Source organism: Coffea arabica, chromosome 10e (assembly GCF_036785885.1).
Source record: "Coffea arabica cultivar ET-39 chromosome 10e, Coffea Arabica ET-39 HiFi, whole genome shotgun sequence".
Taxonomy (NCBI): domain Eukaryota; kingdom Viridiplantae; phylum Streptophyta; class Magnoliopsida; order Gentianales; family Rubiaceae; genus Coffea; species Coffea arabica.
The window spans coordinates 10,935,065-10,957,278 of NC_092328.1; the positions used below are offsets into that span (position 1 = coordinate 10,935,065).

The 22,214-nt window shown below is 35.3% G+C and overlaps 2 protein-coding genes and 1 pseudogene across 2 annotated transcripts; 1 reads left to right on the plus strand and 2 right to left on the minus strand.

Annotated features, from left to right (window-relative positions):
• Positions 1-332: 332 nt before the first annotated feature.
• LOC113712924 (UDP-glycosyltransferase 88F5-like) lies at positions 333-2,020 on the minus strand (annotated as a pseudogene).
• A 3,573-nt stretch (positions 2,021-5,593) lies between these two features.
• On the minus strand, positions 5,594-8,285 carry LOC113712189 (uncharacterized). The gene is made up of 2 exons (XM_027235499.2): positions 6,785-8,285; positions 5,594-6,127 (listed from the first exon to the last, which is right to left on the minus strand). The coding sequence occupies exons 1-2, from the start codon at positions 8,150-8,152 to the stop codon at positions 5,810-5,812; spliced, it is 1,686 nt and encodes a 561-aa protein (XP_027091300.2). The 5' UTR covers positions 8,153-8,285; the 3' UTR covers positions 5,594-5,809.
• A 3,801-nt stretch (positions 8,286-12,086) lies between these two features.
• Positions 12,087-14,971, plus strand: LOC140015092 (uncharacterized). The gene is made up of 5 exons (XM_072066974.1): positions 12,087-12,313; positions 12,739-13,180; positions 13,586-13,753; positions 14,037-14,164; positions 14,317-14,971. The coding sequence occupies exons 1-5, from the start codon at positions 12,087-12,089 to the stop codon at positions 14,969-14,971; spliced, it is 1,620 nt and encodes a 539-aa protein (XP_071923075.1).
• The last annotated feature ends 7,243 nt before the right edge of the window (positions 14,972-22,214 follow it).

Genomic DNA, 22,214 nt, shown 5'->3' on the forward strand with positions numbered 1-22,214 from the left:
TGAAACTGATTGATGTGGGTGATGTGAAAGGCCTGTATATATGTGCAAAGACATTTCTGTCTTCTAGCTTTTGGAAGTGTAGGTCTTTTTCCTTGCGAAATAATATACTGGCTGAAAGCTTCACGGTCCTATGTAAATTGGGCGACATGATGTGATAAGGAAAGATTTCTGTTACGTTTTTGTTCTCTTTGATATCTGATGCTTAGAAAAGGACCTGACAAGAAAGATCAATCAAAAGAAAGTACACGATCTTGGCGCAGTTGTTTGATTTGCTGCTGGTGAAGGTGAACTAATGTTCTGAATCAGTTAATTAATCAACTTAGTAGAATAACTTGTGCCATCAACAGAGTTCGATAATCAATGTTTTATTATCTAAATACAGCTCAAAGACTTGAAGCTTTTTGGGTCTAGCCAAAGAAATGGGAGCACTGAAAGATGTAGGGAGGGATTGGGGAATTTTGGTTGCTTTTAGTTTCCAAACACAACGCGAATCAAGTTAGAAAGGGCAGTACTAGAAGAGCCTAAATGTTGCCCAGATTCAACAGCTATGGCTCTCATCTTCTTGCTCAGCTCTCTAAGTTCTTGTCCTCTCTCTGAATCCATCAATTCTCTAATCCTTTTTTCGACCTCCTCCGCACTTGCAATGCCATCATTGCCTTGCTCCACTGGAATTGCCATCTTCATGTCTTGGACCAGTGCAGCCATGTTAACATGCTGTTCAGCATGTAGCGGCCAAGCCACCATCGGCACACCTGCAACCACGGCTTCCAAGATTGAGTTCCACCCACAGTGAGTCGCAAATCCCCCCACTGCAGGGTGTCTCAGCACCTGCATCTGAGGTATCCATGACTTCACAACCAGGCCTATACCTTTGGTTTTCTCCAGAAACCCCTCTGGTAGTATGCTGTCAATCTCAAAACCACCTGATCCATTAACCTGTTTGCTTTTGTAGTCGCCTAGAGGTTTTTTGACAACCCACAGGAATCTCTTACCACTTCTTTCCAACCCTTTAGCAATCTCCGATATCTGCTCAACTGAGAAAGTTCCTCGGCTTCCAAAACACAAGAACACCACACATTTGTTCGGCTGTCTATCAAGCCATGAGAAGCAATCACTCTGATCCAAGTCAATACCTTCATCACCATCTTCAGCTGGTCTACTATCAGCTTCAGCTATCAATGGCCCAATGTTGTATAGGGGTGGAGTAGGAGCATCAGGAACACACAGACCATCTGTAATTGCCTTCAAAGCAATAGGTTCTAGCTCATCAAATGTGTTAACTATGATACCACTACTCTTAGGGAGATGAACAGAAAAATATAGTATATCATCAGAGGCAGGGTCAACTCTGTCCAGCACTGGCTCAGGCATATGTGTTGCTGGTATAGGAGGCAACCCTGGAACATCAAACTTAGTCTGAACAAGATCTTTAAAGCTTTCACTTGTTTGCTTGTGGATTGTGGGAAAGTACAGATAAAGAGCAAGAGCTGCAGCACCAGAAGTAAAGAAATAGTAAACCGGGGTGCCAAGATTATTGGAATAAGGCATCGCTGATGTGCAGAAAAAATCAATGATCAGAGCCCTAATGGATGATGTCTTAGAATTTCCTGGAGAGCATGGTGGACATTGGGAGCATTCTTGCGGATGAATTTGAACGCAATGGCAGGTGGACTGAGATTAGAAGAGAAATCCGCTTGAAAGCCGGTGGTGATGAGGATGTGGATTCTTGAGAATTTGTTGCTGTAGTGGCGAAGGATTAACTTGGCCAGCTCCAGCATCGAGATCATGTGGCCTATTCCTGGTGCTGGATACAGGACGAGGGTGTTCTCCATCTTCTAGCTTCTGATTTGCAGTTGTTGAGAAGAGGCAGAATGGTACTGGAGATGGGTATACGAGCTTATGAATGAAGATTCTTGCTACCTTAAATGTGCCTAACAACTTTAGTAGGTGCCTGCGTGCGGTCTTGACTCTCCACACGCCTTTACCAAAATAATTTGTACCAGGTAGGAAGTTAGGAACTACCATGACTTCCTCCACCGGTCCGGTCCGAGTGCAGTTAGACGGGAGGAGAATTCCTCGAAAGAAACTAAAAGTTGTGGGCCATGTCCAATGACGTAAACGAGAACATATTTACGAGATGGGATAAATTCGTAAGAGGTTTTTAACAATTTTACTCGACTCCCCTAAGGTTTATATAATTACGGGACCTCTCTTAATGCAATAAAAAGATAACAATGTCTTTCATTAATTGTTAATTCATTGAAAAATTTTAACAAAAATTAAAAATTTCTCATCAATTATCAATTATGAACTGATGACTCAAATTACAGTAGTTTACATTTAATTCTCTATCACTTTCCTCTTATATCTTCTTTCCTTCTAATTCATTTTTTCAACTCATCGATCTAATATGTATTGTCGCCACCAACAAAATCACCATGCATACCGACCATCAGTGCTTACCTCTCTTAGTGTATATTCTCAATTCTTTCTTTTTCATTACTATTAAACAGCTTCTTTGTGCCCATTTTTATTTTCAATTTTTGATAGGTATTAGCAAGTTGAAATTGTCAAATGATAAATGATGATTTCGTTATCAAACTAGATAGTGATGAAGATGGTGGCGGTGATAAAAAATAAAAATTTAGGGGATGGGAAGTGGAAGAGGGACTAAATAAAGATTATAATATTATGGTTGTTATGGAAGCAATGTTCTGGATATATTTATCATTGCATTGTTTTTCTATTTTTGATTTGCAGTTATTAGCAATTGCATTCCTACAGAGAGAATTTGATTGATTTTGAACTCTATTCTGATTGAGTATATTGGATGTTGGTATTTATGGTAATGACTTAGTATGTTTTGTATCAGAAAGATGGAATTGGAGTTTAGGGATATTGATGAGTATAGTATTGCTAGATATTAAGCAAAATTTGAGGTTGATATGAGATTATAGGTAAATTTTTATGTATCTGATATGACATTTTTAATTGATTCAATGGTTTACACTAGAAGTCTTTAGGTAAAAGAGAGACTTTACAACAAAGATGAGTATTTACTTGGTAGTGATTTGAATGTTAATGGGTAAGCAATGGTAATAGCACGTAAAATGAATGAAGTAGAGCTAGTGAATCATTTTTTTCCTTTTTATTTTTGTTGTGATTTATAACCCAAGCGCATTCTAGGATTTTTGCTAAAAAAAAGTCTAGCCTTGTGGCCTAGAATGTCAATTAAACAATGAAAATGGGGGAGGCAAGTGTAATTTTTAGAACATTAGGGAAGCTTTTTGCAATTGTCAAAAACCTTAGGGGAGGTATGCGAAATTGTCCCAACATCTCTTTAGCTTGAAATGTAACGTTTAGGAAGAGCTCGAATGTAAAAGTATAGGCAAGAAAACTCTTACAATATTAAACTATTTACATAACATAAGTGGATTTGATTTTGAGTTTGTATTATTCTGTAAATATTTGATTCCACGATTTTAGGCAAAATCATGAGTTTAAATACACTTTTCAAGGGTAAGGAAAACTGAGAAGCTTTTCCATATTCCTTTTGACACAAACATTTACTCATAAAATTACAAAAGAGGAAAATGACAGATTCAATTGAATATTTGACAAATAAAGTAGAGAAACTGCCTCTACTAATCAAAGTTTTTATTTTGGTAACACAAATGACTACCCACTGTTTTGAGTAATTGATTTGTTGAAATAAAATTTGAAACAATAGTGGTTAGGGAGAAAGTAAAAGTACACTACTAGCCATTTTAAAATTGGAAACCACCTAATTTCTTAAATAATTTGATACCCAAATGTAGTTTTAATCAGATTCAGGCCTATGTTAGTGAAGTTAAAAAGTATTCATTTATGAGTTTACCTAAAAAATCCAATTTTTTTTAAAAAAACACGATATGTGTAATTTTAGATACAAATATAGAAACTCCTAAAAATTAAAGACGGATTGTCTTCTAATTTAAATCTATTGTACAAGTCATATGTCTTTTAGAGTAAGATTTTTTTTTCTCGTTTACGTGGGGTTTTGGTAAATAAAACTTTAAATAATATTTTACTATAAAATGAATCATGTAAACGGTTAATATTTGACCTCCATTAATAGGGATTATTTATGGTGTGTTGCAAAGGCACTGGTGATAATTGTTTCCCAGCAACAGCATGGGCTAAATAATGAGTACCCACCTAGAGATAATTCTAGATAGGACACTTTTTTTTTTTTTTTGGCAAAAAAAACATTTGTAGACCAAAGGGTCATTCCTGACCTGCCGTCCAAAAAGAGATTTAGTTCCTTTTTTTGTGGTCACTGAACCAAAAGTCAGTGGTTCTAAATAGAGCACATCAACATTTATATGTTCTATTTGAGCAGGACTTTTCAACACGGGAAAAATAAAAAATGGTATCTCATGCAATTTAAGTGTTCAACCAACAAGATCCAATTGGTCTACACCTTAAATTTTATTATATTTGTTATTTGATGTGCAATTATATTACATTATTTTTTTGTATTCTTATTGAAATAAAATATTTCATAATAGTCACTAAGATAATGTGATTATTTACTTCTCGTCAATCATTATAATATTAATCACATTATATTATTTTATTATATTCGTGTTGAAATAAAATAGTTTATATTAGTCACTAAGATAATGTGATTATGTGCTTCTTGTTAGTTATTGTAATATTAGTCACTAACATAATGTGATTACATACTTCTTATTAGTCATTGATTAATATAATGTAATTGTACACCCTCGAGATAACTGTTCAAATACAACCAGAGGCACCTTTGTAACAGATGCACAAATTCTCGCAGCAAATGTACAATCTGGTTTATATACGTACACATTTTATACACAACTCTTGTATTTTTACGTCATCTCACAAATTAAGTGAAAACTAATGACAGAGAAAGCTAATAGTATTGTTGCAAAAGTGTGATTACCTGATAATCATTCCATTCCCTTTTTCTAGAATTTCGTTTTTATTTTTCCTGCAAAAAGAAGCTTGGATAAATAGAAGATTTAATTGGGCAACAAATCTAAATTACTCTTAAATTATATAGTTGGTCGACTTTTAACCCTCCAACCATTAAATATATGTTTTTTGCCCTCTAAACTTGTAAACTTTCTATCCTTTTGATTAGAAATAATTTAAATACCTCCTCTAAAATTCATAATAATATCACTCAACACCCTTAAAATTTTAGACATATCACTTAATTTTCATATCAATGAGATGGAACCATTAATCACTATCATACATGATAACAAAATTATCTTCATCACTTTAACAAGGCTTTACAAACAAATTACCTACCACACCAAGAAGACATTTTTTGAAAAAAAAAAATTTCCTAACAAGGAAAGGATGAAACTTAAGACAAGAGGATTTAAACCCAGAATCCCTAATTTCTAGGACTTCAATCTTAACTATCAGAACCAAGACCAAGACCTCCTCAGCCAACTAAGGCTCTTTTATTAAATTCTCAGACCAAGACCTCCTTAGCCAACCTAAGGTTCTTTAATTGAATTCAATGATTCATGCATGAAATGTAACTACAAGAATTTGATGCAACTGGATCAAAATGATTAAATATCATACAAACACTAAATAACATACATTACCATAAGTTGGTTCCTTTTGCAAGAAAATTTTCATGCTTCACAAATTCTAACAAATCAATCAGCTACCCCAAGTAAATCCTATAGCAAAACGTAGACCATCTATAGAAGGCTACAACTACGATAAAGTTATACAACAAAAACCAACATTGTATCGGCATTCTTATCAACTAGATGCGTGAAAGCAGCTGTCCCAAATGTACAAGGTGCCAAGTGAGGGCCATTAGAGTCAAGACATTGAGGAAGGATGAAATTGTATTCAACTTCCTCAGTGCCTCACTCAATCTGACTATCTCACATTGTGAAGCTGCAGCTTCTGGCCTTTCATGAGGAGTAGAGGAAGATGGACTCGTCTTAGTTGCGGTGCTTGATGCCTTTACAGACGATGGCTCGGTTATTGAATCAACCACTCCGTCAGACTGTTCTTCTTTAGAGATCTCTACTCCTCTACCTTCTTCTTTCTCCAATTTCATGCTCTCAAACATAACCTGCAATTAGTTCAAAGTGAAAATTAGTAGAGCTACAAAATTGTCTTTGATTAACCCTAAGCTTATACTAATCAATCTACAATAAATGGGCATGGCAAATTAAGACCGTTGTTTCTCCTGCAAGGATTAAGGATCCCTACCTTGCACATAAGGAATAGGATTCTTGAAATTGAGACAGGAATCTATGTGCTACATATCAAAGTTCAATTGTCTAATCATTTGGTTCATGAATATTATTGACCGATTGATGACTGTAACATTTGAGATTCGAAAATCGATCAGTGGATTTTAAAATTTCATACATAACTGATCAATACATCATTGAACAATGCAGCACCAAGTCCAAATGGATAATTAAAGACCTCCAAAATTTTGGTTAGGCCCAAGTAGTAGTCCCAGAAGAACCACATTCATGAGTGAAATGATGTATCCCTGTCACATACAACCGTGTAGTACTACCCCCAAAAATTTGCTTTTCAAGGTTTTCAACGCTAAAAACATAGCCCACAAAATGAGAACTAACTTTAGACTTGGGACAGCACCGCAAAAGTGAATAATCATGCATTTATTTACACCAAAAAAAAAATAGAAATTAGCCAAATCCAATATTAAAACCAAAAAATAATCAGAAATCCGAGTAAAGAAATCAAAACATACCTTAGTCGCAAGAGGCTCCAAGTACTTCAAATTTATCAAAAGCATCAAAAGAGAAGCAAGAAGATTGAAGCCTTGCAAAGTGTCCCCTGCGCCAGAGGACACTCTTTTTCTTCGACTTAACAAATGCCCTACCAACACCAACCCAACGCTATAAGCCATAGCCTGGAAATAAACAGGATATATTTTGCTTTGCAAGATAGCAAACTGCTGCCTGGGCAATGCCCTAGCCAGAACATAACTAGAAATAAATGTCACCCAAATACTCATCCCATATGCACCTGCCAATCCCAATAACTGCAATATTCTCATACCGAAAGCCAAACTTTCCGGTGAAAAAACATAGCCAAAAAAGCCATACACAACTTCTCGGCCTCGCCTGAGAATTCCTTTGAAACCTTTCTTTCCCTTCTCCTTAACCCTTTCTATAACTTCTTCACCTTCTTTTGAAATCCCTTCAACCTTTTCTTCTGCTTCTTTTACCTTTCCTTTTGTAGCCTCCACTAGTTTCGACAAATTTCCCTCTACATCTCCTTGGAGGGTCTTGGCTGTATCAACCGCTTCTCCCACTTCTCCTTTAACTTCATGCACTTTTTCCGCTACCTTTTCTTTCGCCTTACCAGAGACCTCATTCGCAGCATCTTTCACCCTTTCCTTCGCTTCTTTTACTTTACTAGCCGCACCAGTCGCGGCATCCTTCACCGACTCCTCCGCTTCACAAGCCTTTTCACTCGCTGCATCCTTCACCCTTTCCTTTACTTCATGAGCCTTGTCTCTTGCAGCATCCTTCGCCCTCTCCTTTGCTTCATGAGCCTTATCAGAAGCCTCGTGGGCTTTTCTTTCAACCGTACCTTTCACTTTGTCATAAGCATCCGTCACAGCCTCCTTGGCTTCTTCTTCAACTTCATAAACTTTATCAGCAGCTTCATGGGCATTCTCAGACACCATCTCCTTCGTTTTCCCAATTGCACTCGCTATCTTATGCTTACACCTGCCCAAAGCATCACAAACAAGTTCTCTAGGAGTTGCCTTATGAGGATCACCGGCTTCCTCTTGCTCATCCTTCAAATTCTCCTTGACATTTTCCACCGAGTCAGAAACCTTCCCTTTTATAGACGAATCATGAGGGCCCTTTTCATCAACTCTTGAGGAAGAAGGTTTGTGAACAAAACCCTCATGCACAGCCTCTTGAGGAGAGATTGAAACTTTGGTATTCCCATCATCTTTCTCAAACTCAACTACCACAGTTCTGTGGCCTTCCTTCAATATAACATCTTCTTTGTCGTTGTTAACTTTTTCTGGGGTTGGAGACCATACACCAGCAGTTGCAAGTGTAGTTAAGACCAGACATAATGCAACAATGTTCATCATTTTTCTTATTGGTCTTTTTTTTCTGTGTTTTTTTGGGCACTAGATTAGATCTTGAAAATCTCTCAATTGGGGATGGAATTAATGGAAGCTAATCTTTTGCGAGGATCTTGGGAGTGTTGCGAGGGATCGGTTCGTTGAACGTGGAAATAGAATTAGGAGCCCACGTAGCATATGAGGGTTAAACATGCAACACGTATTCTGCCACATGGCTGAGTAGAATTCTACGTGTCTGTGAAGGGCGTTTTATGATTTTGGTGAAAGTAGAATAATATTTTTCAAAAAATGTGGATTCCAATGTGGTGATTGTGCTTTGACAAAAAGTGATGATTATGCTTTAATCATATCAATTCTCCACACACACACACAGATCAACTCCCCCCCCCCCCCCCCCCCCCACACACATATATATCAACTCTTTCACACAAAAAAGGAAAAAGAAAAAGAAAAAGAAAAAAAAAGTACTAAGAGTAAATCTTATATACACTGACAATATATATATTATTAACGTTAGATCCATGACATATGTATAAAAGTTAGAGTTCAAATTCAAATTTTGCATAATTATCATCCATCCAATGCTGACAATGTATACACCGTTAATACAGGAAAGATTAATTCAAATACTAATAGTATTACTCCCTCCATTCCAATTATTTGGTCATGTTTGGGGAATTCAATTTTTTAAGAATAATGGTTTGATTATGATGTTTGTGTTTCTCTTTTCAATTTTATCCCCATAAATTCAAGTTTTAAATTTGAATGGTAACACGCATATAATTAGAAAGAATGGCTTTATTGAAAAGAGAGACTAAAAGGTATTTTGACTTTTCCAACATGACAAATGTTTGGGGACATTTCAAAATAAAAAGTATGACACTTTCCATGAGACGGGAGAGTAATATATTTGACACGTATTCTGTGTGTTCTAAATTTTGGACAACTACAAAAGTCATGGCTTTTCTCTTTTTTTTTTTGTGTTCTTTACTAAAAGTAAAAGGTAAGTAGGTATTAATAAATGAGAAAAGCACACTAATGTGTGTTTTAAAAAAATTATGAAAAAAAAAGATAATTGTGAGAGTTCTTTATTAAGGTTTATTTCTTGTAATCACTTGAAGTTTTCTTTACTATCAAATTCAATATTCGAATCCTATGCCTAGCCATTAGATATATCATGATGACAAAAACAAAGTTGATAAAAAGAGTTTATTTCTTGCTATTATGGGGTATTAGTTTATCTTTGATAGATTTTCTTTTTATTATAAAAAACTTCAACGAGGACAAAGTAGAACTTAAGAAAAGACATAAATTGTTTCAACCAAAATTCTTGTTGTGCATACAGATTAGTTATATTGGCAAATTCTATGTCTGATCAATTTAAAAATTCTAAAATATATAATCCATAAATACACAATACGTTAACTGATGGATAATTTAAAAGTAACTAATATTTGTAGGTCTTCTTATTTTGTAAAGAAAGATGTAAAGAACGTAGTGGTAGGAAAAGGTCGTGATTAAGCATTTGTAGTTAGTACATCTTTAAAGGAACAAAATAGAGTTATCGTTTTACAATAGAGGTGTTGCCTCTCCTTTGTATTAAAAAAAAAGTATGCTTTATTACCTATAATACATCGATCTCTAACTTATCCTTATGTGACACATATTTATATTTATTGTTCTTTAAATTAAATTTAACTTATTATGTAGCATGTATTCACATTTATTATCGTCACATGTAACACACATTTATTTTCCAATTAATTTTACCTGTGTAAAAAAATAACTTGATGTTTGAATTAGTTTCACTTTTAGAAAAAAAATTAACCCTTAGTGTTATTGTCAAACCAATAATCCATCAAGACCAAGTTTCCTTGACAAAATTATCCTCCAAAAGTCACCATGTCTTTCAGGGTCCACTTGTTAGGAAACAAGGAGGATACGTCGTCGTTTTAGCTAAAGGATGCATCTTGTAGAAACGGTGTCGTACTACTTAAAGAGTTAGTTAGTCGGTTGCACCAAAACTATAAAAAGGAGCTCTATGATTGGCTAATGTATCTGACATGTAATAATAGAATTCTGTTAACTAAAATTCTCTCTCTCTCTCTCTCTCTCATTTCTCCTGAACCTCTTCTTCAACTTTTCCCTTTCCCTCCAAATTTCCAATCTGATTCAGCCAAGATCCTGACAAATTGGTACCAGAGCAATCAATCCTTGGAAGTTCCAATGGCGAAAAGAACTCGTCTGAAATCCTTGGAGGAACACGTCAAGAAACAAGAAGCAAGGTTGCAAGAGGCTATGGAGGCATTCCACGCTTCTCAGCAACAGTTTCAAGCTGATTTTGGCAGCGAGATTAGGGTTGAAATGGAGAATTCCAACATGAAGTTGGAGAAACTAGAGGCATCAATGACTGGACTGGAGCAGAAATTCAATTCCTTCCTGCAGATGATGATGAACAGAGAAAAGAGTTCTGTGGAGGAAGCAAGGGAGAGACCACTCCTACCAACACCACCGCCTCAACAAAGGCTCAACAAGGAAGGCGAGAGCAATGGAGGCTTCATCAAAAGAGACGAAGGTAGGATCTATGTACCTAATCCTCCAAAACTTGAGCTACCTCTTTTTTATGGGGAAAATCCGCAAGAATGGCTAAGAAAATGTAATAAGTACTTTCTAAATTATCAAGTTCCTGAGAGTCAGAAGGTAGATGTAATTGAAATGTTTTTAGAAGGAAAGGCAGATAGGTGGTTTTAAAGACTTAAAATGGAAAGGACAGGCCTCAGTTGGAAGGACTTTGAGGAATCATTGTGCAAGAGGTTTTGTAATAAAATTTGCAGAGATGTAGTGGAAGAATTTAACAAGATTCAGCAGATTGGGAGTGTTGAGGACTATCAAGGAAAAGTTTGAGGAGCTCAAGCCACTAATGTTGATGACAAATCCCTAACTAGATGAAGGCTACTTTGTGTCAAGCTTTATTAGCGGACTTAAAGAAAAGATTAAGCCAATAATCAGAATGCTAAAACCTACAGAATTATCTGCTGCCTATGAGATAGTGCAATTACAGGAATACTCCCTACAGTTGCAAAACAGGCAAGGAAAGGAAATGCAGAAGAATTCAATGGAAAACAAGTTTGGGATGCATAAAAGTAAGCCTCCAAACACAACTACAAGAAATCTATATAGGATTCCCCCTGTTAGCCAACACCAGTACTCCATTGCAAGGAAGACAGTTCCAGATAATAGTTCCACCAGAAAGATCTCAGCACAGGAAATACAGTACAGGAGGAACAATGGATTGTGTTTTAAGTGTGGGGAGAAATATGGGGCAGGACATCAGTGTAAAATGGGACACTTAAACTTCTTCATTGGGGAAGAAGAAAAGGAATCAAAATTTGAGGATGCAGTTGGGGAACAGGATGAGCACACAGGGAATCCAGGAACTGTTATGGAAATGTCTTTACACACATTGTCAGAAATCTCTCAAAAGAAAAACCATTACAATCACAGGACATCTAGATGGGGAGGAAGTATTGATTCTAGTGGATACAAGTAGCTCTGATAGTTACATTGACAATGAACTAGTGATTGCATTAGATATACCTTACAGAATAGTTTCACCCTTCTCTGTCATTGTCCGAAATAGAGCATGTGTAACCAACAAGGCTATCTGTCCAAGGGTCAGGTGGGAAGTCAATCAGCACAAGTTTGGTTTTGATCTGAAGGTAATGGAATTGAGTGGATGGCACATTGTGTTGGGAGTAGACTGGATGACTCATTTTAGTTCTATCACTTTTGATTTCCACAACCTCGGGATCTCTATGGAATATCAAGGGGAAATGGTTCATTTACAGGGGAGTTCTGAAAATTGCGAAATGGACTTAATCAAAGGCAAGGATCTTAGGCACTTCATAGAGTATAAGAAATATGCTTTGCTGTGAGGACCATGGAGACAGAATTAGCCTCAACAAATGCCTCAGAAATGACAGAAGGAGACCAGCATCCTCAAGAAACCAGAGACCTACTGGAAGAATTTTCAGTTGTTTTCCAACAACTTGTATCCTTACCACCTGTCAGAACATGTGACCATGAAATCCCATTGAAACCAGGAGCTCAACCATTCAAGTTAAAACCCTACAGATACCCCCATTCCCAGAAGGATGAGATTGAAAAGTAAGTTACAGAGATGTTACATCATGGGATTGCAAGACATAACCACAGTCCATTTGCATCACTAATCTTGTTGGTCAAAAAGAAGGAAGGAACTTGGAGGTTTTGTGTGGACTACAAGAAGCTGAATGAGATCACCATCAAGGATTGTTATCCCATTCCAAATGTGGACGAGCTGCTAAATGAGCTATCTGGATCCAAATTTAAGTCTAAGTTAGATCTAACAGCAGGATATCATCAGATAAGAGTCAAACCTCAGGATGTGCACAAAACAGCATTTCAGACTCATTGTGGCCATTATGAGTTTTTAGTCATGCCTTTTGGGTTGACTAATGCTCCTGCAACCTTTCAGTCTTTGATGAATCAAGTTTTCGACCATATCTGAGGAAGTTTGTTCTAATTTTCTTTGATGATATTCTGATCTACAGTAAAACATGGGAATTACACCTGTATCACCTGAGGCTGGTGCTGACTGTACTTAAGGAGAATCAGTTGTTTGCTAAAAGATCCAAGTGTTCATTTGCACATACTAGAATCGATTACTTGGGACATACCATCTCAGAAGAAGGGGTTAGCATTGATTCTTCCAAGATTGATAGTGTTGTGACATGGCCAACACCCAAGTCAGTGAAGGACTTGAGAGGATTTTTGGGGCTCACAGGTTACTACAGAAGATTTATTAAGGATTATGGGATTCTGTGTAAACCACTAACAGATCTGCTAAGGAAACATGCATTTGTTTGGACTGACACAACTCAGCGAGCATTTGACCTACTCAAAAAGGTGATGACCTTAGCTCCAATACTCAGACTGCCTAACTTTAAGCAACCATTTGTGGTAGAAACTGATGCGAGTGGAGGAGGAATTGGGGTAGTGCTCATGCAAGAGGGTCACCCTATAGCATTTCTTAGTTAATCATTGAGTCCAAGGAACTTGGGGTTATCTACCTATGAAAAGGAACTGCTGGCATTAATGATGGCAGTGACAAAATAGAGACATTACCTAGTAGGCTATCATTTCATCATAAGGATTGACCATCAATCTTTAAAATACCTGCGGGACCAGAAGCTAACAACAGCAATACAACACAAGTGGTTAACTAAGCTATTGGGACTGGATTATGAGATTCAGTACAAACGGGGCAGTGAGAACTTGATAGCTGATGCACTTTCAAGAAGAGCTATAGTGGAAACCTGTTTGGCTCTAACTTCTTCTAAACTAGTTTGGATGACAAAATTGATCAAGAGCTATGAACAAGATTCACAATGTCAATAGTTGATTGCCAGGGTTCTATTAGAACCTGAGTTCCCAAATCAATATCAACTCAGTGATGGTATTCTCAGATATAAAGGGAAGCTCTTTGTAGGTTCAAGCAATGGAGTTAGGGAACAGACAATGGAAGCCTTGCACTCTTCTTCTATTGGAGGTCATTCAGGGCAGAGGGTGAGTTGGGACAGAATCAGTAGTATATTCTATTGGCCTGATCTGCAGCAGGATGTTAGGAGATTTGTACAAGCCTGCGATAATTGCCAAAGAAATAAATCTGAAAAATATTAAGTATCCTGGGCTTCTGCAGCCTCTCCCTACACCTAGCCAAGCATGGACACAATCTCTATGGATTTCATAGAGAAACTTCCAACTTCACAAAACTTTGACACCATCCTGTTAGTAGTGGATCGACTCACCAAGTATAGTCACTTCCTATTACTTACTCATCTTTTTTCAGCCAAACAAGTGGCACAAGTTTTCCTGGATCAAGTGTATAAACTCCATGGACTACCTGAAACTACAGTCACAGATAGGGACAAAATCTTCACTAGCAATTTCTGGAAGGAGTTATTTCGATTGGTTGGGGTGAGTTTGTGCTATAGTTCTGCATACCATCCAAAAACAGATGGTCAGAGTGAAAGAGTTAACCAGTGTGTAGAAGCATATTTGATGTGCATGACTGGAGAGTTCCCAAGTCAGTGGAGTAAGTGGATTCCTCTAGCTGAATGATGGTGCAGTTCGGCTTACCATTCAAGCCTGAGTATGACTCCTTTTGAAGCCCTCTATGGCTATAAGGCTCTACCCTTACCAATAGGTCCCTACTATGATTCTATAATTCCTGCAGCAACTCAAGCACTCCAAGAAAGAATGAGGATTTTAGCCTGTATCAAGGAACATCTACTTAAGGCTCAGCAGCGAACCAAGTACTTTGTAGATAGGCATAGAACTGAGAGGAGCTTCGAAGTTGGGGATTTGGTGTTTCTCAAGTTGCAACCATATAGGCAGCAAACCATAGCTATTCGAAAGAACCTTAAGCTCGCAACAAAGTTCTATGGCCCCTTTGAAGTTGAAGAAAAGATAGGTGAGATTGCTTATAAGCTCAAATTGCCTCCTGCAGCCAAGATACACCAAGTATTTCATGTGTCCTTACCGAAAAAGAGAGTTGGACCACCACAGCAAGTCTCCACTACCCTGCCAGAATTCGATTTGCAGGACCAATATCCCTTAATACTAGAAATGGTCTTCAAGAGAAGAGCTATTCTGAGGAAAGGATTGCTGGTGGTACAGTACCTGATCAAGTGGCAACAGTTGGAATATGATGAAGCATCCTGGGAAGATAAGGATTTCATTGAGCAACAATTTCCTAAATTTGAGACTTGCGGACAAGTCTAAACTGAAGGGGGAGGAAATGTCATGAAACAAGGAGGATACGTCGTCATTTTAGCTAAAGGATGCATCTTGTAGAAACAAGAGTTTGACCAATAAAATATATTATAAAGAGATAATTTTGATAAATATTTTTTTTATTAACATGTGTGCCTCAAGCACTAGAACAATAATAAAGGGAGAGAAGCGAGGTAGACATTTTATATCATTTTTTGAACTTTCAATTTTACCCTTGAAAAAGTTAATTTTTATCCTAATCACCTAATCACGTTTGCTAATATAATCTCCCATAACTCTCTTAAATATTGTAACTACCAAATTAACTATGACTATATTAAAGAAAATTGTAATTTTTTACTGAAAAATTTATATAAAATTTAATTTTGTAAAAATAAAATTAATATATTCATAAAAATTAATAATTATTTTTAAACTGCACATACATTGGGCATATCTTTAACACTAGTCTATACAATCTATATCTATATGTGTTGCAGAGTGGGTTTTGGATAAGGAGCTTTCAAAATTGTCAAAAGTTTGAATGATATTTTAATAGAATTTTACATTTTTGTAATTAAGTAATGTTTATCTCTTAACTAATCCTATAACTGCTCTTACAAATCCTATGATCATGCTCACATTTTTCCCATATTTCCCCCACATTTCCCACCCCACATTTCTAAAACAAAAACCAACAACTATTGAAATATTTAATATATTTTAAAAAAATTCTTTTAAATTTGCACCCATATAAGGTGTGCCGTTCTCACCAGTATTAAATAGCCTGTGTTCATAAATACTTTGTTATAGCATACCATTTATGATCATTATTTTTCTAATAAAAAAGGTAAAAAAGATAGAAATAAATAAAGAATATTTAAAATGATTAAAATTAATATCTAGATAAAAATAGCAAAGACAGGAAAGTATTTGATTATATGAGAGAATGAAAAAAAATTGAAAAATATCAAGAAAAGGAATAAGTAGGAAAAAGGCAAAAAAAGAAAATATTAAATATTAATGAATATAGAAGAGGCATTTTTGTCCTAAAACATAAAGTAGACGGGCAAAGTGTCCATTTATTAAGTTGAGGGGGTAAAGTGCAACTAAATGTAAAGTTAAGGGACTTACTATATTTAACCCTAAAAAAAATTGCAAGAGTGGAACAATTGATTTTTTTTCCCTTTAGGATGTCCGGACATCCATGTGCAGTGACCAAAAAATTTTCCCTTTCTTAATGAACGTAAGATGGCCAATTTATTTATTTTTTAAAAATGAATGGGGCTATTTCAGATCCAAAAAAAAAGAAACAAACCCAGGTTCCTCCATTGTTATGATTGTTTTCACCATTATTCTAAGAAATTTGCTGAATTGAGTTCTTTAGGGCAAAGAATGAGATGTGTGACCAGTCCCTTTTTTTTTTTAATTTGCGTGACCAGCCTATTGTTGATAAAAGTTTAAATTTTTTAAAAAGTATACAAAAATTAGGGGAGATAATATTAGGAGTTTATAGTAAATTTACCACACTTCTAGTATGATTTTTGCATGTCCAATACCATGAAAGAATAGAATACGCCATTATCAATTATTATACGCTAAGTAAAATTCGGAAGCATTCAACATGATCAAGAAACAGCAGAAGCAATTAGGACTAGATTTTGACCCAAAAAAAATTAGAACTAAATGCCACTGGCACGTTGCCGTAACTTGCAATGAAATGGGCACTGGCACGTTGCCTTCCTATAATCATGCTCACATTTTTCCTACATTTTCTCCACATTTCCCACTCCAATTAAGAGTCCTGCAATTTAAGAAATGTTTATCTCTTAACTAATCCTATAACCTCTCCTAAAAATCCTATAATCATGCTCACGATTTCCCTTCATTTCCCCCACTTTCCCACTCCAATTAAGAGTCCTCCAATTTAAAAATTCCACTCCAATTAAAAGTCCTCCAAAACATAGCATCCTCATTCAACTTTCTTGCGTGCTCACTCCAATTAAGAGAACTTTCTTGCATTTTCTCCAAGAATTTATTATTTCCTTTAATTTTTTTATGGTATCCATCTTAGCCCTTAACTTAATTTCACTATGGAACATGCCTATATGCCCGCCTACAAGCATTTCATTGATAGCTAAATTTCAAACTCGAAAGATTGCAAAGGAGGAAACATTTGTTTAGAAAACGAAACGTACACCGCAACGATCCCACACACCAGTTCGAAAAGTTTCAGCAACTTTACATTGACGAAAGAGAAATCTCACATCAAATTTGAAGGACAAAATTCCAACTACACCGATTAAAATACCGTTCGCATTAAATTAGAAATTTTGATACTGTTTATTCTTTAAATATTGGTATTTCCATTGTAATTTTAAATATTATTCCCAATATTGCAATATTTTGAATTGATTATTGCTGTTATTGTCTTTCGTCTTTATATAGAAGTGAAATGTTATGTAATAGGTCATCGTTTTAGACTCATTTTCTCATGATTCAATAACAACTCATTACGCAACAGTAAGCATAAAAATTTATTTTATGGTCAGAGCAATAGATGTCCATCACAGTTTTTATGTAAAATTTTAGACTTACAAATTAAGTAAAATTAGTGATGATGAATATAGAAAGTGAAAATTGTAGATGATAGTTAAGATTAGCAATAAATGAAACAAAATTTATAAATAGGAAAAAAAATAGAGTAGTATAGTAAATATAAATGATAATGACAAATGTGAATTATGTAAAATATAGATGGGAATAAATGTTAGTATATTAGTTTCAAAGTATTAAAAAAATTGGATATTGATTCTCTTAATTGAAATTATTATTCTATCAATAATCAACTATTGTTTAATATTTAAGTATCGGTTCCATTAACTAACCTTATATGATGAATAATTATATACGTGGATTCGAGTAACTATAGCTTCTTAAAATTAAAATTCATATTCGATTTATCAATTTTGACATTTTCATTAGTTATCCTATTTATCAATTATCAGCAATTCAATTTTCTCAATTATTCATTTTTTCGATTCCTATAGAATAAATGCCCTTTACACAAAACACTGCTTCCAATGTTTCAACATAATAAATTTATATTACATCATCGACATATTGATAGTTATATGCATCTAATGTATAATACTCATTTTACCAATCAATTACATTAAATAGGCCCAAGACGACGCCCATATCATGTCATAAGAAGATGGACGTTTGGTCCAAGAACGATTATCTGTCAGAAATGTCATTCTCTAATGTGGGTGGAAGAGAGAGTTAGGAATAGTGCAAAACAAGCTCCGAAATTCAATTTGTGTTGTCAAGATGGAGACGTTACTTTACCTTTACTACCTGAAACTCCTCAGCTTCTAGAACGAGTCCTTGCTACTCCTAATTTGAAGGAAAAGATTCGATTGTTGAACTCCCTATTTGGATTTACATCTATGGGAGGCAAAATAGATCATTTAGTAGTAAATTCTGTTGGATCATATTCATTTCGAATTAGTGGAGAAAATTATCATTTAATTGGATCTCTCCTACCACCTGTTGGAGAATTATGTAGATTCATACAACTATATATTTTTGATACCGATAATGAGTTACAAAATCGTATGAATCTTTTAAATAGTCATGATGGCAATTCAATTGTAGTTGATGCATCCGTAGTTGAGGGATTACAGAATATGTTAGATGAGATCAATCCATATGTACAGGTATTTCGGAATGCTAGAGATATGCCACATACTCATATCACTCTGAATGTCTCTAGCATTCCGAAATACCTGCAATTGAATATACTAAAGAACAAATTTGAACATCTCTGTATATATTGAACAAATACCTGCACGTGGTTTGCCACAGTTATATCACTCTGACATTAATTTCAAATGATAAACCACTTACTCTAGAACAAATTGACGACATCATTTGTGCTGAAATACCAGATAACGATGCTGATCCACTTGCTTATGATACGGTTATTAGGTGTATGTTACATGGACCCTGTGGTGATGCTTATCCAAATGCTCTATGTATGATGAATGGAAAGTGTTCTAAACACTATCCAAAAAAATTCTGTAATGAAACTACGATCGATAAAGATGGATTTGTGTCATACAGGCGTCGAGATGATCCATCTAAGAGGGTGATCATCAATGATTTCACATTTAATTGTCATATTTGATGGCCATATCAACGTAACTAAAGTCGCACGACTAGAGATCACTAAATATCTGTACAAATACATGAATAAAAGGGTTGATAGAGCAAAAGTACAGATCGAGAATAGTGTTTTACGCTCAAATGAAGGTGGGTATCGTCATTATAGAAGTGTTGATGAGATTAAACAATATCTCGATTATCGATATTTATCGCCAATTGAATCATGTTGGAAGATATTTGATTTTGAAGTGCAAAGGCAGTATCTGTCTATGATTAGATTGTAGTATCATCTTCTAGATCATCAATTTGTGATTTTCAACGATGATGATCATCTTTATGATGTTCTTGATCGTGAAAATATACATGACACCATGTTGACCAAATGGTTCGAAACAAATACAAATAATGTTTCAGCTAGAAATTTGACGTTTGTCGAGTTTCCAAGTAAGTGGACCTGGAAGCAAAACATAGGGCAATGGGACCCCAGATTGAGTGGTAAGTGCATTGGACGACTGCCATACGCACATCCCTACTGTGGCGAACTATTATTTGCAAATGTTACTTCATAAAATTCGTGGAGCTCAAAGTTTTCAACATATTCGTATCATTAACAGAATTGTACATCCGACTTTTAAAGCGGCATGTGCAGCACTTGGTCTTCTTGATGATGATAATGAGTGGAATGAAGTTTTGACTGAAGCATCTATGTGGGCATCTGCAAAAAAGTTGCGAAGCATGTACTATACTATGCTTATGCACTCTAAGGTAAGTAACCCTTTCAATCTATGGCAACGTCACTGGAAAAATATGACAGATGATTTACTTTATTAGATCAGAAGGGACATGGAAAATCTTCAAATTCGTATTGGTGATGATGAGTTACAAAATTTGGGATTAGTTGAAATTTAACTCATTTTAAATAAAAACGGTTTCTCTTTACAAGATTTCCCACCGATGCCATTACCATCTTTTCAAAATGCTCAGTTCTCCATGAATAAGCTGATAAGAGAGGAACTTGATTATGATTTTCTATCAGAGCAACAGTTGTTCGATGATTTGTATGCTAGATTAAATGAGGATCAATTAAATGTATATGATATTATTATGCAATGATACACATAAAATCGTGGAGGACTTTTTTTGTATATGGAAATGGTGGGAGCGGTAAGACTTACTTATGGAGGACATTGATTGCTCGAGTTAGATCTCAATGAAAAATTGTTCTTTCTGTTGCATCATTAGGCAGTGCGGCAATACTGTTGCCTGGTGGAAAAACAACACATTCGTGATTTAAAATTTTCATTAATTTGGATGAATTATCTAGTTGTTCGATTAATAAAAATTCTGATTTAGCCAAACTAATTAGAGAGGCATCTCTAATTATTTGGGATGATATTCCAATGGCACATCGATATGGATTTGAAGCTGTTGATCAGACATTAAATGATATTTTGAGATTTGATGATAATCATTCTGAAAATTAGATTTTTGGAGGAAAATTATTTATTCTTAGTGGTGATTTCCGACAAACATTACCCATTGTTCCCAAGAGTAGGAGAGAAGCAATGGTATCAGCCACCATAAAAGAATCTCTTATTTGGAATCACTGCACAGTGTTACATCTCAAAACAAATATACGGGTGATGGGTTCAAATCTTTCTCAAAATATGCGTCGACAATTAACATGGTTTGCAAATTGGTTGTTGTTTGTTGGTGAAGGAAAGGTACGAGAAATTTCACTTACAGAATTTGGGAAAGCAAATTGAATACAGATACCATCTCAATTTCTCATCAAAAATGACAGTGAATCTTTTACAAAATTAGTAGATTCTATCTATCCTAATTTGAGAAATTCATATAATGATAGCAGTTATCTCAGAGAACGTGCTATTTTGGCTCCAAAAAATTGTGATGTTGATAAATTAAATGACAGGTTGATGTCAATGCTTCCCGGTCAATTTCGTGCATACGTGAGTGATGATACTTTTTGTGCCACCCAAGGAGATATTGTTGAAAACATGAATCCTCCTGAAGTTCTGAACTCATTGAATTTTCCTGGACTTCCAAATCATCGTTTGGAATTGAAAAAAGGAGCACCCATAATTCTTTTGAGAAATCTTAATCTGTCGGAGGGTCTTTGCAATGGAACGCGACTTATCATTACCAGATTGGGAGATAAAGTTAGCGAAGCAAAAGTTATAACGGGATCCAATATTGGAGATTTAGTACTGATACCTCGAATCTCTTTAACGCCTCAGAGTATACACGCTCTTTTCCCAATTAAAAGGAGGCAATTTCTAGTGAAAGTAGCATTTGCAATGACTATTAACAAAAGTCAGTGTCAAATATTGAGCAAGTTGGCGTTTACCTTCTTGAACCTGTTTTTTCTCATGGTCAACTTTATGTTGCTCTTTCCCGTGCTACCTCTCCATCTGGATTGAAAATACTCATTGCTAATAGAGATTGTGATCCATGGAATTACACAAAGAATATTGTATATCGAGAGGTTTTTGAGAATCTTTCATAAATTATACATCTTATTTTATAATAAAAATTTGTCCTGTATTGCCTTTATATTTTATGTATTGTGAATAAATGACACTTTCATATTTATCTTTAACATTTACATTTTATTTTACTTTCTGTGTCAACTATAGTTTTTAAATAATTAATCAGTATGTTATTTAATATTTACAGATATTCAATATACACCTCTGATTTCTCTAAACCTTCAAAGATGTACATGGAATGTAAATGTTAGATTATTTAAATTGATTGATATGACGATATCTGGAGTACTTCAGCGTTCAGGGTGCATCAAAATACTTTTTATTGATGATCAGGTAATCATTCAAATCATACCTTACTAATTATGTTGAGTTTTAATATTTACTAATTTTTGAAAAAATTATCAGAAATTTGTCATGCAAGGAATAATAAGAGGCAGTAGTATGCTTAATATTTTTGGAGAATACCTCCGTGAAGGTAAGATATATTTGTTTCAGAATATACATGTAATCCCAGTATATACCAAGTACTGGATTGCACCACATCAGTACTAGTTGTCATTTGAAAATGATAC